The 15,706-nt window shown below is 40.9% G+C and overlaps 1 protein-coding gene across 5 annotated transcripts in view; it reads right to left on the bottom strand.

Annotated features, from left to right (window-relative positions):
- PLD1 (phospholipase D1) overlaps window positions 1-15,706 on the bottom strand; it is a 213,622-nt gene that overhangs the window by 13,924 nt on the left and 183,992 nt on the right. For all 5 annotated transcript variants that reach the window (XM_049628563.1, XM_049628566.1, XM_049628567.1 and 2 more), the window contains 2 exons: window positions 8,560-8,713; window positions 322-439 (listed from right to left, as the gene is read on the bottom strand). In XM_049628563.1, coding sequence (XP_049484520.1) covers window positions 322-439; window positions 8,560-8,713 — 272 coding nt within the window. The remainder of the gene's footprint in view (window positions 1-321; window positions 440-8,559; window positions 8,714-15,706) is intronic.

Below are 15,706 nucleotides of genomic sequence, written 5' to 3'. Positions count from 1 at the left end.
TTAGGATCCCATCTGCTTCTTTTCTCTTTGTCGCTAGACATGTCCAAAGGCTGGATAACCACCTGCTAAGGATGCTCATTATGGGATCCCAGCGTCAGATCAGAGAGCAGAATGTCACTAATGTCTCTTTGAAAACATAATTCATGATACTTTTTGGCTTTGTTTTTCAATGTCTACAAAGAGGTATTTTATTACAACTTGGAAATGTACCAGTTTTTTACACTCATTAAGAATACTCTGTCCCAATAATATGCAGAAATAATGATGTGTTTTTGTGACGTGATTCAATTAAAAAAGGTGGTGGTGATATGCAAACCTCACCTTATCATAAATTGTAGCATTTCGAGCTGCCGTTGCAACCCATACCTCCTTGAAGAATTTGTCACTCACTGGATCCTGAATGTTTTCGCTTGGGTCAGAAAGATAGCCAAGGACAACCCTGAAATACAAGCACCCTGTGAAATGAGTAACTGACATAAAGAAGTTTGCAGCAGGTATTGTTTCAAATAGTAATGCAATTCAGGCACTCAACCAGAGAAGTCCATTTTTTTTTTAAAGAAAATCAAAGAAGCCATTAAAACTGTGTGTGTGTGTGTGTGTGTGTGTGTGTGTGTGTGTGTGTAAAACCTTAGCTGCAAAACAAAACAAAACAAAACAAAACAAAACAAAACCTAAGTTGTTTGATGCTTGAAAGTCTTAACTATTGGATAGACAGAAAGACCTTAATTTAGTTCCAAGAGAATCCTTGGAATTTGGCCTAAGGGGGTGAGAACCTTGGAGGATAGGGTTAGCATTCAAGACATGGGCCAGCAAATGTGCTAAACCCTTTCCAAGAACTGTCTCAGTAAATCCTCAATAATCTCATAAGGAAGCAACTATTATTATCTTCATTTTACAAATAAGGGAACTAAGGCACAGAGAGGATAAGTAATTTGTTCAAGGTCATACAGCTGGTAAGCTGCAGATCTGGGACTCCAGACCATCTGACTCCAAAACCTGTGTTCTTAACCCCAATGATGTATCCCTTTTTCTTCCCTCCCTCCCCCTTTCCCTCCCTTCTCCCCTTCCTCCCTTCCTCCCTTCTCTTGGGCCAAGAACAATGCCAAACTCTAGGGTACAGAAATGAATACAAAAGACGTGGAGCCTTTTTGGGTAAAGTTAAATTTAATGGGGAAGACCAACAATGAATAAATAGTCATCCTTAAAAAGAATGAATGAAAATACTGAGTGTGCTTTAAAAGCATGAGATGGGAGTAGTCAGGGAGTGTTCCCCCACCCTTCCTGTTTACCTGACCCCACCTCCTATCTTTTAGGATTTGGTGCAAGTCTCCCCCTTGATTCCTGGCTTCCCCTTCTCTCATCTCCCATTTTTCTCTTTCAGTCCCCAGAAATGTGAATCTTCTTCTTCTGCTCCCCCACTGCACTTTACCTATGCTTTGTTTTATCAGAACACCTGCAGTCCTTTATACACTTTTTGTTTTTAGCAGCTCTCTGTACCACTTCTAGCATGCGAATTCTTTAAGAGAGCATGACTTGGCTACTCTCATATCCCCAGAGTGCCTGGCAAAAAAGAAACCACATACTAGATGTTGTCTGACTTGATCCTATATAAGCAGTGGTCTAGAAATAACAAGAAATTCTCAAGCAAAGCAAGCTAAGTTTTAGAGGTTGTATTTGAAAATGATAAAAGCCCCTGTGTTTATAGAAGGCCCTGGAGTAAAAAAACAAAAACAAACAAACAAAAAGCATTTACACCTCAATCCTGTGAGGCAGACGGTACAGGGTTCCCATTTTGCAGACGGGAAGCTAAAGTTTGGAGACATACTGCTAACAGAGCGAGATTTCAAACGGAGTCTAAAGCCCTTTCTCACATGCCTGATAGGTTCAAAGAAGATCAAAAAGGCTAGTGTTACATTGAAAACAGAAGTAAGGAAATAGGTCTTAGAAGGACTTTGTATTTTACACTGAGTGAAACTGGGACAGATTGCAAACACTGGAGCAGAGGAGTGGCAAGACCTGATTGACATATGAAAACACGGCTGCTGTATTGAGAGCAGGGCAAGGGTTGCAGCAGGGAGGACACTTAGGACTTCCTGCAGTAATCTTGGTGACAGATGATGGTGGCCTGGGCGGTGGAGAGGCAGGCAGAGCCACCAGGTTTTACCGATAAAGTAGACGTATGATGCGGGAACAAGTGAAGCATCAGGGATGACTAAAAGGGTTTGGCTTGGGGGAGCCTGGATGGCTTAGTTGGTAAAGCGTCCGACTTCAGCTCAGGTCACGATCTTGCAGGTTGTGAGTTCAAGCCCCGTGTCAGGCTCTGTGCTGACAGCTCACAGCCTGGAGCCTGCTTTGGAGTCTGTGTCTCCCTCTCTCTGCCCCTCCCCCGCTCATCTCTCTGTGTCTCTCTCTCTCAAAAATAAACAAACATTAAAAAATTAAAAAAAAAAGGGTTTTGGCTTGAGTAACAGATGAATGTAGTTGCCATTGGCCGACATGGGGACTTCTCTGTTGGTAGGGCCAGCTAGTGGGAGAAGACCAGGAATTGGATTTTGAACCTGTTGCGACTCCCATTAAACATTCATGTGGTAATGCAAAGTAGGCAGCTGGAGAAACGAATCTGGAGTTTGGGAGAGAGGGCCTGGCTGGAGATAGAAATTTGAGAATTGTCCCCATATTTATGTTCATAAAGCCGTGGGACCTTAACTGAATTTACCAAAGGAGTGAGTATAGGACCTGGTGTGCCTCAACGGTGGGGAAGAGGAGGAGCATCCAGGGAGCCTGGAGAAAAGCCACGATGTCATGTCCCCGAGCCATGAGAACTGTGTCAACTTCAGAGGAGAATTGACTGTTGGATTCAACAGTGTGGAGGTCATTCTATTGTCACCCTCTCTGTATTTAAATATATGTAGATTTACATCGTCATTTTTTAAAATTTTATTTTATTTTATTTTTTTAATTTTGAGAGAGAGACAGAGAGCAAGCCGGGGAGGGGCAGGAGCCAGTGAAACAGAATTCCAAGCAGGCTCCATGCTGTCAGCGCAGAGCCCGATGCAGGGCTCGAGCTCACGAACCAGGAGATCATGACCTGAGCTGAAGTCAACAGTCAGATGCTTAACCAACTGAGCCACCCAGGCACCCCTATATCTTCATTTTTAATGGTTGCAAAATCCCATAATGTGAAATTTCTTTAACCGATTATTTTATTATGACCTTTTGGATGGTTTCCAACTTTTCATTATTGGGAGCAACTTTACAATGAACATAATTTATTCATCATGTAGAATCCTTTGTGAATTTGTATGATTACTTCACCAGGAGAAATTTTAGAATTAAAATTTACTTCCAGAAAAGCTGTTCTGGCACATACACTGTAACTGTGCATATGTTCCCCAGTCATCTCCAACTTTATTAACTTCTGAAAAAGCTCAGCCAGGTTTACAGGGATAAAAGGACATCTCTTTTTAGTTTCAGTCTGCACTTTTCCCACTGTATAAAAATTCTGTAAAATAAATGGATTTGGCACTATGGGCTCACTAGGATTTTTAGGGTTTTACAACCTCAAAATTTTATGTCTACTTCAAATAATGTCTCCTTCAAACTACATAGGAATAACTTTTGAAAAAAAGGATCTAAGGGGTGATGTTTGCACACAGATGCCGGCTGTTCCTAAGACCCAAAGCAAAATGCGACTGCACCACATTTGAAAGACAGTGCAAGTTATGACAATGTATCACTTATAACAATACCTTTGATGGGGATCAGATACAACCAGCTGAAAACTTGGCCAAAAGAATATTTCTGTGACTTTGCTTTTAAATGAAAACAAGAGGTGACACAATGTGTCCACCAAGGTATCAGTTAAGAGCTTGTTTGTAGAATACGTATCTAAGTAAGTCTACAATAGAGCATTTTTGATGATTTTTTTGTTTTATTTTATTTTGAGAGAGAGTACACGTGCAGATGCATACAAGTGGGAGAAGGGCAGAGAGAGAGAGGGAGAGAGAGAGAGAGAGAGAGAGAGAGAGAGAGAGAGAGAATCTCAAGTAGGCTCCATACTCAGCACAGAGCCTGACACGGGGCTTGATCTCACAACCCTGAGATCATGACCTGAGCTGAAATCATAACCAACTGAGCCACCCAGGCTCCTATAACAGATTGTTTTTAGTAATAAATTATTTGTCCTGCCAGTTTTTTAATTATAAGAGATTCATATTACAATGCACAGTAAAAACATTATGAAGTCTTCCGGATATTCTTTTGAGGACTAAGGTTTGACAGAAATCTAGTCTGATTTAATGCTGGTGTGTATCATGGGAATTATTTAATGTTTGTTTATGCATCAGTGGGACAGGAAGAAAACTGCAGAAAATAGTTCCTGTTCTTTCCATTCCTCACGTCTATCACTTTAAATGATTCTGAGCTCTACTTGTGTGGATAATGGTTCCTGTTGAGTGATGGCTACATCTGTAAAGTTGGATAATTTTCTAGGACTTAATGAACTGTTCGGCACATGGCTGTGACATTAAGTGCAGTACCCTGATGTTTGGCTCTATTTAGAATTGATTTCACATTGAAATATGTCTCTCTATTTCTATTCAAAAATAACCCAGATGGAAAATGGATGGAAGCTGCAATTTTGTGTGTGTGTGTGTGAGAAAATGGCTGTGCTCTAGGCCCCAATATTATCTTTGAGAACATTTCCTAATAAAATCAATCAAGGTTTTTTGTGGTGCTTTATACCATATTATCCGTGTTTGCCACTGGGACAACGTGAAAATGATTGTTCAAGGACAACTGCTTCTCTAAGACGCTTTGAAAATTGTCAGAAAAATAAAAGCACCTAAGAATATATTTAACACGAAATGCATAGGATCAGCACTAAAAAGTTAAAATAAAACTCTAATGATTACTGAAGAGCAATGACCCCAATAATGAAAACCTTAGAGCTTTATTAAAGAAAAATCCGAAAAGAATTTGAAAAAAACTGAAGCTTATACATTGTTCTTCAACAGGATGACTCAACACTATGAATATGTCCCTTCTTTTTATATTGATCTATAAATCTATTGTGTCCTCAACAACAACAAAAAACTTGAAGAGAGTGTGAATAAATATTCTCCAGTTCATGCGGAAGAGTGAATGTTTAAGAGCAGCCAAGATTATTCTGCCAAAGAATATTGATTTGGGGGGCGCCTGGGTGGCGCAGTCGGTTAAGCGTCCGACTTCAGCCAGGTCACGATCTCGCGGTCCGTGAGTTCGAGCCCCGCGTCAGGCTCTGGACTGATGGCTCGGAGCCTGGAGCCTGTTTCCGATTCTGTGTCTCCCTCTCTCTCTGCCCCTCCCCCGTTCATGCTCTGTCTCTCTCTGTCCCAAAAAAAAAAAAAAAACGTTGAAAAAAAAAAATAAAAAAAAAAAAAAAAAAGAATATTGATTTGGGAAGTGGGGTGGCAAGAAGCAGTATTCAAGTGCCCAGCTACAATTAAAGCGGTGTCACGCTGGGACAAGTAAGCAAACTACATTATCATGTAGTGGAGAGACTACAGGTAAAGTGAGGATTTATAGCCTTGTGATGTGTCATAAGGAGGCACTGCATGTCAGAGAGGCAGAGAATACTGCAGATCATTTAGTTCTGGATCAACTGGTAGGTTGGGAGGAAAAGTTAAGAGTCGCTACCTCATTTCTTACATGAAAATAAGCTACAGAGGTTAAATGTAAAGAGCAATATCAAAGAAGAACTAGAAGAACATATAGTATTTGATCTTGGGTTGGGGAAACCATACGAAGCATGCAAGAAAAGGAGGGGGAAAAACCTGTTAGATTTAATTAGTAAGAATTGGAGTTTCCCACAAATACCCTAAATATGATTTGAAGGCAACTGACAGATCAGATTTGCAACCAATGTGACAAAAGAATTAGCCTCTTATATACTTACATTACTTACAAATCATTCAAAGAAAGGGAAACATTCCAACAAAATGGGCAAAGGACATGAATAGGCTAGGTAATTTCCAGTGGAACAATTACAAGAACAATATGGCTAATGAACATTTTTTTTAAAACCCTCAAAAAATGCAAACTAAAATAATGAAATTCCATTTGAAATCCAACAAATTGGGAAAGATAAAATAAAATAATAGAACCCAGTGATGGTAGAGACAGGAGGAATGAGCCCTCTAAAGCATTACTCATGATAACAGCAAGAAGTTAGAGGGTAAAGGAAACAGCACATTTCCTTTGATTTGAAATTCCACAGTAAGGATCTAGTTAAGGAAACAATTAAGAAAGTAAATCAGATTTTGTCTACGAAAATACCCACCTCATTTATTTATTTTAAAGATTTTATTTTTAAGTGATCTCTACACCCAATGTGAGGCTTGAGCTTGCAGTCCTGAGATCAAGGGTCGCAGACTCCACAACTGAGCCAGCCAGGCATCCCTATACCACTTTTTTGTATCTGTGAAAAACCTGCCTATCAATGAGGTCTTATTATGTAAAGGAATTACAGCATACTCATATGATGTAACACAATGCATCATTAAATGTTATAGAAGAATACTTAATGACACAGAAAAGTGTGTGTAACATTACTTAAATAATAAAGAACTTCATAGGACTGTAAGATTCTAATTATGTTTTAAAAAAGAAATACACAATAGTAATATATATGTACAGAACAAAGTGGAATGATATACAGCAGATGTTAAAATTGCTAGCTCTGGGCAGTGGGATTACAGATAATTTAATTTTCTTTTCTTTACATTTTTTTACTGTATTTATTTTTGAGAGAGAGAGAGAGAGAGAGAGAGTGAGCACGAGTGGGGGAGGGGCAGAGAGAGAAGGGGACAGAGGATGCGTCGCGGGCTCTGTGCTGACAGCCCAATGTGAGGCCTGAACTCACAAACCATGAGATCGTGACCTGAGCCAAAGTCGAACACTTAATGGACTGAGCCACCCAGGCGACCCGATGAATTTAATTTTCTCATTGCTTACCTGTATTTGCCAAATCTTCTACAACAAAAATACGTTGTAATCAAAACCACCTACACCTTTTTAATTATACATTTAGAAAGTTATAAAGAAACTCGCCACTCTAAAGAGAATACTTCAGTTCTCATGGAACTGAAAAGACATTTTTTCTAGCTTACACGAAGAAATATTTGCTTCCTCATGTATGCTGCAGTAGGCAATCAATGGGTTGATTAACAGGGTACTAATTTTAATCTCTTCCGCACGAAACAAAACAACATTAGAAGCTAATTGAAATATCAATAGTTTGGGGAAAAAAATCTTACTGGCAAAACAATTAGTAACAAAAGCAATAAAAACTGTTAAGTAGTATTGACAGTCAGATTTTGAGGGATGGATTTGCTGAGCTCCTGGGGCAGAGAGGAGCAGAATGACCCCTCTCTGGAACTGAAGCTTATCTCGCTTCTCAAAAGCCAGAATCTGGATGTCGAGGTACCAAGGGAGTGGCTGGCAGTATTTTCAGGGAGCGAAGGACTCATTATGCGCCTATCTACAAGTGAACCCGTTTCCAAGCTCAACCACTCATGCCAGAAAAACTTAAAACAGCAGTGCTGTGAAGCATAGTATGCTTTCCCCAAATAGCTTAAAGCTTAATCAGGGACACTCGCTGCCCCTCGCTGTGGAGGCCACGGTGAAAACCCATCTCGGCAGATACAGCTCTAGAATCATGGAAACGTGGGCTTACTGTAAAGGCCTTGGGATGGAAGTGGTCAGGATCTTCTATTGGCCATGAGCAGAGTGACGGGATCTGAGCTAGGCTCTAGAAGGATCGCTCAGACCACCTAGACTAAAGGGGCTAGGGTGAGACTAGTTAGAGCCCAGCACCAGAAAGTTCTCAGAAACATTAACCCAACGAAAAGACTCCTTTAGGGGCATACAGCCCTTGCTTCCCAGCCCAGTGTTCTCTTAGCTTGACCACAGATTAGTTTAAAACTCACATCTTCTTGGAGGAGATCAGGAATCTTTCGTGTCTGCACTGACACCCTCCTTTAATAATTTTTCTTACATCCCCGTATTATTGGGACTATTACAATTTTTAAACATGGACTTACTTTAAAAACCTCAAATAGACACAGATGGGTTGACCCAACCTGGTCCTAAATCAATGAATAAATTTAAAATGCTATTTGTCTCAATTACACATAAAAATAATAAAAACAGGGGTACCTGGGTGGCTCAGTCAGTTGAGCGTCTGACTCTTGATTTTGGCTCAGGTCACGATCCCAGGGTTGTGAGTTCAAGCCCCGTGTCAGGTTCCACGCTGGGTGTTCTCTCCCTCCCTCTGCCCCTCCCCCACTCATCTTCTATCTCTCAAAAGATAATAAAAAACGATTAAAATAGAGAATGTTTACGCCCCAGATAAAGTAATTTCTAACACTACTGGTGACTCACATCTCGTATTCTGGGAGATGCTGTTTTAGACGAAGAATCTGGGGGATGATATGACTGCTAAGGGCAGGAGATGGGGCTGGGTTTCAGCAAACACCACAGTGAAACCATGTAAGAAGGACACAGCTTTCGATGGCCCACCTGAAGCTCTGCAGCCGAAGTCCTTGGGCGAACCGGCCAGCTTGGTATTCTTCCCCATCCATTACTGAAGGGACTGTCTCTGTGTCCTGTACAATGACAGCCATTTCACTGTCACGCTTCCCCAGCATGCTTCGGTCGTTTATGTTGGCAGAGCCTATAAGGAGAACCAGTGACATGGGACAATATTCTCGTCATAGCAGACACGGTTGGTTGCCCTCCCCACTCAATTCTTCCTTGCTAAGAAAACCTTACTTTTGTTCAGGTTATCAAGAGATGCTGAGTTTTAGGAAGAGGAGGCCCGCCCTAACCCAGGCATGAGTCTTGATCAGTCTAAGCCAGCCATGGTAATTTCATGATTTTTGCCCGTGACTGGCTTAGGAATGAGCACTTGACACGATTGTAGCCAGTGTGACATGAAGAAAAGTCTGCAGGGGCTTCTGAGAAAGTTTATCTCCTTCTTATAAACAGACACCAGCCTGGAATATGGTCTCTTCCAGCCTTTGGATATTCTGGCTTGAATGTTGGATGAAGACATGATGCCAGGAGCTGCTGCAGCCATTTTATAACCAAGAGGGGACAAGCAGACAAGTTGAAGAGAGTAGAGCAGAATGAAGAAAAACTCTGGGTCTTCAAGCCACTGAACTAGCCAACTTTCTTACCTTTTGGTGTGTAGAGTAATACATTTTCCTTATTGTCTCACACAATTCTAGCTGAGTTTTCATCTGGTGGCTCAAAGGATTCTAACTGATGTAATCATTAAGCACACAAAGAGAAAAGACACACCAGTTCAGAGTTCAGCCCAGTCAGCTTTTAGACTTAAGAATCAGACTCTGCAGAGTCTGATTACTTAACTCATGGTCATATACTTATGAATGCCAAACCCCAGGGTAGCCTCACAACTGAGAGAGTCCACTCTCCAATACGGATTATCATTAGTGGCTTTGGATTTAACATTCTCTTGCCTAACTTGTGTGGTATGCGAACAGCTTCTATCAACTTCCTTCCATGCTATTTTTAGATCCAAATGAGCTGAGAATGTTGACTTTCACATGTGAAGGGCAAGTATTTTAATATTAGTTCAACCTGTGCTTTCTCCACTCCTCTGCTGTGTATTCAGAAACCCCAGCACGTTTTTCTGCATTCATCACTATGGATTCATGTTTTTGAATCCTTGAGATGTCCTACAAACTACAGAAGGAACCTGACCTTTTCTCTTCCTCTTCCCCTAGTCACACATGCCACTGCTTCTGCAGACGCGGAGCAGAAGGGTTGGACTGAACAGGAGCAGAGGCTACCCTCTGTGATGGGGGCAGTCAGGGTATAAGGTGATAGCAGCCCCGCCCTGAGACCAAATGGCAGCATGTTGTACGTGAGGAAAAGCTGGAGCCTTCCTAAAGAGATTTTACTGCCATTTGCCACAATATCGTCATGTAGTTAATACGGAAATCTATGATAACTATGGATGCGAATGGTGGTCCCATGGGGACCCTGGGTGACAAAGAAAGGATGGAGCAAGTACTTCACAGAAATCTGGGAGCACTATGGAGCTCTGTAAGGTGGGAACCATCGACACACTTTGTTTGGTTAGCAACAAATAGTCTTTTATGCATGTACTTACATTTTGATTTTTCTGTAAAATTTGTAGCCATATCCTTGGGCTTCACAGTTGGCCCAGCGTTAATTTGGACAGAGTCATTTAAACTTTTCCAGCTTTAATTTGATCTTTCATAAATTGAGATCATAATACAGATCTTGTAGGGTTCTTGTGAGAACTAAGTAAGACTATGTGAAAGAATTTAGTAATCTGTAAACTGCTCTACAATGTTTTTTATGTTTATTTATTTTGAGAGAGAGAGAGACAGAGAGAAAGCATGAGTGAGGGAGGGGCAAACAGAGAGGGAGAGAGACAGAATCCCAAGTAGGCTCTGCACGGTCAGCACAGAGTCTGACTCAGGGCTTGATCTCACAAACCGTGAGATCATGACCTGAGCTGAAATCAAGCATCGGCCGCTTAACCGACTGAGCCACCCAGGTGCCCAAAACCATTCAATTTTTAGAGAATGACCTTTTCTAAGTCTGCTTTTTAGAAAACATTTTAAACATTGTGATATATAAAAAAAATACAAAAGAATGTATGCAAACATGTACGTACAAGTTAAATATGCATATATGCACAATTTAAATGTATCCATATGTAGATAATCTTTTAAGATTTGCTTCTTTCATTCAGTATTATGTCTTTGGGATTTATCTGTGTCTAATAGTAATGCATTATTTTCCTTGAACGAGCACAGCAGGACTTATTTATTCATTCTACTGTTGATGGATGTTTTGGGTTATTTTTAGTGTTTTTCTATGATGCACAAACACTCTACATAGCGATCTGTTTCCTGTTGTGCACACGTGAGAGTTTACCAGTGCTCCATAGGAGTGGCGTCCCTGGTGCTCCAGCTTTGTCAATACCTGGATTGTCCAACTTTTACATTTTTGCCAAATGGTATTTTTAAAAGCTGTTCTTTGTGTCATATTAATGCAGATGAACGTCTCCTATGTTTATGGGCCTCAGGTATGTCCTCTTTGGTGACATGCCTATACAATTCCTTTGCCCGTTTTCCTTTGGATGTTTTTTCTTATTGATTTATGGTAGTATTTTGTAGGTTTTGAATATTGTGTTGCCATTATCCTTTTTTCACTTTATGGTTTATGTTTTTATTCTCTTTAATAGTGCTTTTTAATGAATAAGGTTCTGAATTTTAATGCAGTTGGGTTTACCTGTCTTTTCCTTTTTGGTTTGTGTTTTAAAAAGTGTCTTGGGGCGCCCGGGTGGCTCAGTCGGTTGAACGTCCGACTTCGGCTCAGGTCATGGTCTCGCGGTTTGTGGGTTCGAGCCCCGCGTCAGGCTCTGTGCTGACAGCTCAGAGCCTGGAGCTTACCTCAGATTCTGTGTTTCCTCCTCTCTCTGCCCCTCCCATGTTCATGTCTATCTCTCACTGTCTCCCAATAAAAAATAAACATTTTTAAAAAAATAAAATAAATAAAAAGTGTCGTTTGAGAAATTGTGGATCTTTCTATGGGAGGCAGAAAAATGGCCCCCAAAGATGACTGACTGTGTTCTAATCCCCAAAGCCTAGGAATATGTTATGTTACACAGAAAAGGGGAATTAAGGTTGTTAATCAGCTGGCCTTAAAGCAGGGTGATGAACCTGGATTATCCAGGTGGGCCCAACACAGTCACAAGAGTATTTTTTTTTTAATTCTTTCTGTTTTTAATGTTTATTTTTGAGTGAGAGAGAGAGAGAGAGAGAGAGAGCATGTGTGAGTGAGGGGCAGAGAAAGAGAGGGAGACGCAGAATCTGAAGCAGGCTCCAGGCTCTGAGTTGTCAGCACAGAGCACAACATGGGGCTCGAACCCATGAACCACGAGATCATGACCGGAGCCAAAGTCGGACGCTCAACCGACTGAGCCACCCAGGCGCCCCTCACAAGGGTCTTTAAAAGTGAAGAGGATTCAGAGGGACATGTAATTAGAGAAGTTTGGGCTGAGACTTTTGGGAACTCTCGGAGAGAAACAAAGTTGCTGCTTCCAAGGATAGAGGAAGGGGGCCACTGACAGACTCTAGCACTGGAAAAGGCAAGGAATTAGCTTCTCTCTTGGAGCCTCCAGGAAGGAATGTAGCCCTGCTGACACCCTCATTGTAGCCCAATGAGACCCACGTTGGACTTCTCATCTACAGAACTGTTGGGTAATAAATGACCACTAAGTTTGTAGTCATTTGTTTTAGCAGTCACAGACAACTAATTCACCAATTCTACTCTGTTTTAGCTGATTTGTTTTATCTCTCTTTTTTTAATGTTTATTCATCTCTGAGAGACAGAGAAAGACAGAGTGTGAACAGGGGAGGGGCAGAGAGAGGGGGAGACACAGAATCTGAAGCAGGCTCCAGGCTCTGAGCTGTCAGCACAGAGCCCAACACGGGGCTCAAACCCACAAACCGTGAGATCATGACCTGAGCCAAAGTCGGATGCTTAACCAACGGAGCCACTCCGGTGCCCCTAGCTTGTTTTAAAGGAAACCTGATTCTTCTACGGAGTCCACATGTACTACTCAGTACTTTTTACCCACTTGTGTTCTCTGTTCTTCCAGTTCAGAATTTCTCAGCTTGGACTGCATGTGAGTGGCACCCACAAGGCTTTTAAAAATACTGGTGCCAGGGGCACCTGGGTGGCTCGGTCGGTTAAGAGTCCGACTTCAGCTCAGGTCATGATCTCGCGGTCTGTGAGTTCGAGCCCCACGTCAGGCTCTGTGCTGACTGCTCAGAGCCTGGAGCCTGTTTCAGATTCTGTGTCTTCCTCTCTCTCTGCCCCTCCCCTGTTCATGCTCTGTCTCTCTCTGTCTCAAAAATAAATAAACGTTAAAAAAAAAATTAAAAAAAAAATACTGGTGCCAAAAAAAAAAAAAATAATACCTTGATGCCTGCACCCCAACCAGACCAATTAATCCTGGAATTTCCAGAAATAGGAACCAGTTTTCCCCCAGTACTCCTCCATCCCTTTATCCAGTAAGGCACCTTTTTTAGGGGACCCATTTTACAGTAAATTGTAGATATGGATAAACTTCCCCCCAAATTTTATACATAGATTTTATTTGAGAGAGAATAGGGGAGAGAGAGAATCTTAAGCAGGCTCCACACTCAGTGCAGAGCCCGACACAAAGCTCGATCCCATGACCCTGGGATCGTGACCTGAGCTGAAATCAAGAGTCTCAACCGACTGAACCACCCAGGCACCCCACTGATCTGTATTTTTAAAGCTCCCCAGTCAACTCTAATGCAGCCAGGGTTGGGATCTGTGGGATTAGGCTAAGTGTAGGCAGCCGTTCAACTACACACTTTCCTCAGCCACTCTCAAGCCTGTCCTTTAAGGACTGATACTCATTACTGCTACATAGTTTCCCACCTACCAATCTCATTGACGCCTCTGGACCCTCTTACTCCCGCTCGGCAATACCCACTCTGACCTTTCTGGTGTTAGGTGGAAAGAACACCTCCCTCCCCTCTAGACCTTGAGCCCTGTGGCGCAGTGGCATTGTGTGATTCAAGTTTTACGTCTCCCCATTGTGCTCTGTAGTGGATCACACACACACACACACACACACACACACACACATCATTTCATTTAGTCAACACGATACTCCAATTCTAGTTAAGGAGAGCCTTGTTTTGTTTAGGAAAGCAAACAAAATGTTAGTTTGGTTAAGTGCCAATATTAAGATGGATTAGAAAAGTGGACTTGGTCACAGATTTCATGAGCAGCAGGGGCACTTAGGGCAAGGGATAATTAAAACTCCGCAGAGAAGAGATCTGTAGTGCAGGAAAACAAGTATTTCCTTGTGAGGAAAATGTGAGAATAAAAATTAGATGTTTTTCTTCTGTCAATTGTTCAAGAACCCTGGCGTACTTTTGCCATGTTAGAAACTTTAGCCACAAGCTACTTTAACCTCTTTTAAGCTTTTAAATACTTGCTTAACACCTGTAAGTTATTTTCAACCTAACTTCTCAAACTCCTCTCTGAGAATTTGAAATACTGTTCTGTTATGAATTTAGAGCAGCAACAAACCTGCTTCTCTTAGAGTTTCCCCTGAGACAGAGAACACAAAAGTATCTTTGGATTTTCTATGGGGAAATCTGTTTTGCCCTTGGGGAAAGAGAAAAATCCAGCCCCTAAAGACTAGCAAGTAAGACCTCTTCAGACTCCCAAGGCCACTACTTTGGTTTCAAGAAAATGGGTAAGAATTATGTGCAAGACGGATTATTGCTAGCCTAAATAAACGGTAGCCTTTGAAAATTCACAGAACTTTCTAGAAAATAAGTCAGTTAAAAAAACTCAACAAATCTATTTAATCATTAGCTCTGTTACTGCAAAGTACTCTTCATCTATACTTTAAAGTACAGCAGGCTGAAAGCCAAAATGAGCTTTAAAAGGAAAAAATGTACATCTGTCAATTTTAACTTCCAGACTTCTGAAATCTTGCTGAAGCAATCAACTGAATTTTATTTGGCTTTGTTTGTTTGTTTTTCCATTTCAGCAAACATCAGTACTCCTCCTCTCCAACTGTCATTGACAAATGTAATATGAAAATATTCTGAGATTGACTTCTGAAGAGCAAGGCCTGAGTCGCTTGGGGAAAATAAGAGAAACCTTGTTTATTGGGGGAATAGGAAAGACAATAAATCCCTGACGAGCTTTGATCCTAATAGAGCAACAGACAGAAGACACAGATATTTTTCCAAATGCCCTGGGTAAGTATTAAAAGAATGTGTGTGTGTGTGTGTGTGTGTGTGTGTGTGTGTGTGTGTGTGTGTCTACACATATATATGTATCACCACACTGTGGTCTATACATTTTCTGGTTTCAGAATTACTTTTTCTGTTTTTTCAACTCATATTCCAGATAAGACAATCTCATTATTCCTAGATACGAAGTTTTGTTTTTTATCAGTGGAGGATAGGGATGGAAAAGGCATATTTACTGCCAAAAGATTTCAAAACACTCTACAACATTTAGTTTCTCAAAGAATAGGGAAGTACCTTATTATAGTGGAGAAAATACATTTTATACATTTTTTCCTGGAAATTTATTTTCTTGAGTTTTTATTTAAGTTCCAGTTAGTTAACATACAGTATAATATTAGTTTCAGGTGTACAGTTGAATGACTCAACACTTCCATACATCACCCAGTGCTCATGACAAGTGAATTCCTTGATCCCACCACCTATTTAACCCGTGCCCCCACCCACCTCCCCTGGGGTAATCATCAGTTTGTTCTCTACAGTTAAGAATCTGTTTCTAGGTTTGCCTCTCTGTCTCTCTGTCTCTCTCTTGTTTTTCCCCTTTGCTCATTTGTTTTATTTCTTAAATTCCACACATGAGTGAAATCATATGGCATTTTCCTTCTCTGATTTATTTCACTTAGTACATATATATATATATATGTGTGTGTGTGTGTATACATATATATACATATATATACACATATAGATATACATGAGAGAGAGACAGAGAGAGAGCTAGCACTTCTTTAAATATATATATATATATATATATATATATATATATATATACACACACACACACTATATTGTCCATT

Source organism: Panthera uncia, chromosome C2 (genome assembly GCF_023721935.1).
Source record: "Panthera uncia isolate 11264 chromosome C2, Puncia_PCG_1.0, whole genome shotgun sequence".
Lineage (NCBI taxonomy): Eukaryota > Metazoa > Chordata > Mammalia > Carnivora > Felidae > Panthera > Panthera uncia.
Note: the sequence above shows the minus strand (reverse complement) of the source record. Positions and strands in the feature narration are given on the sequence as shown.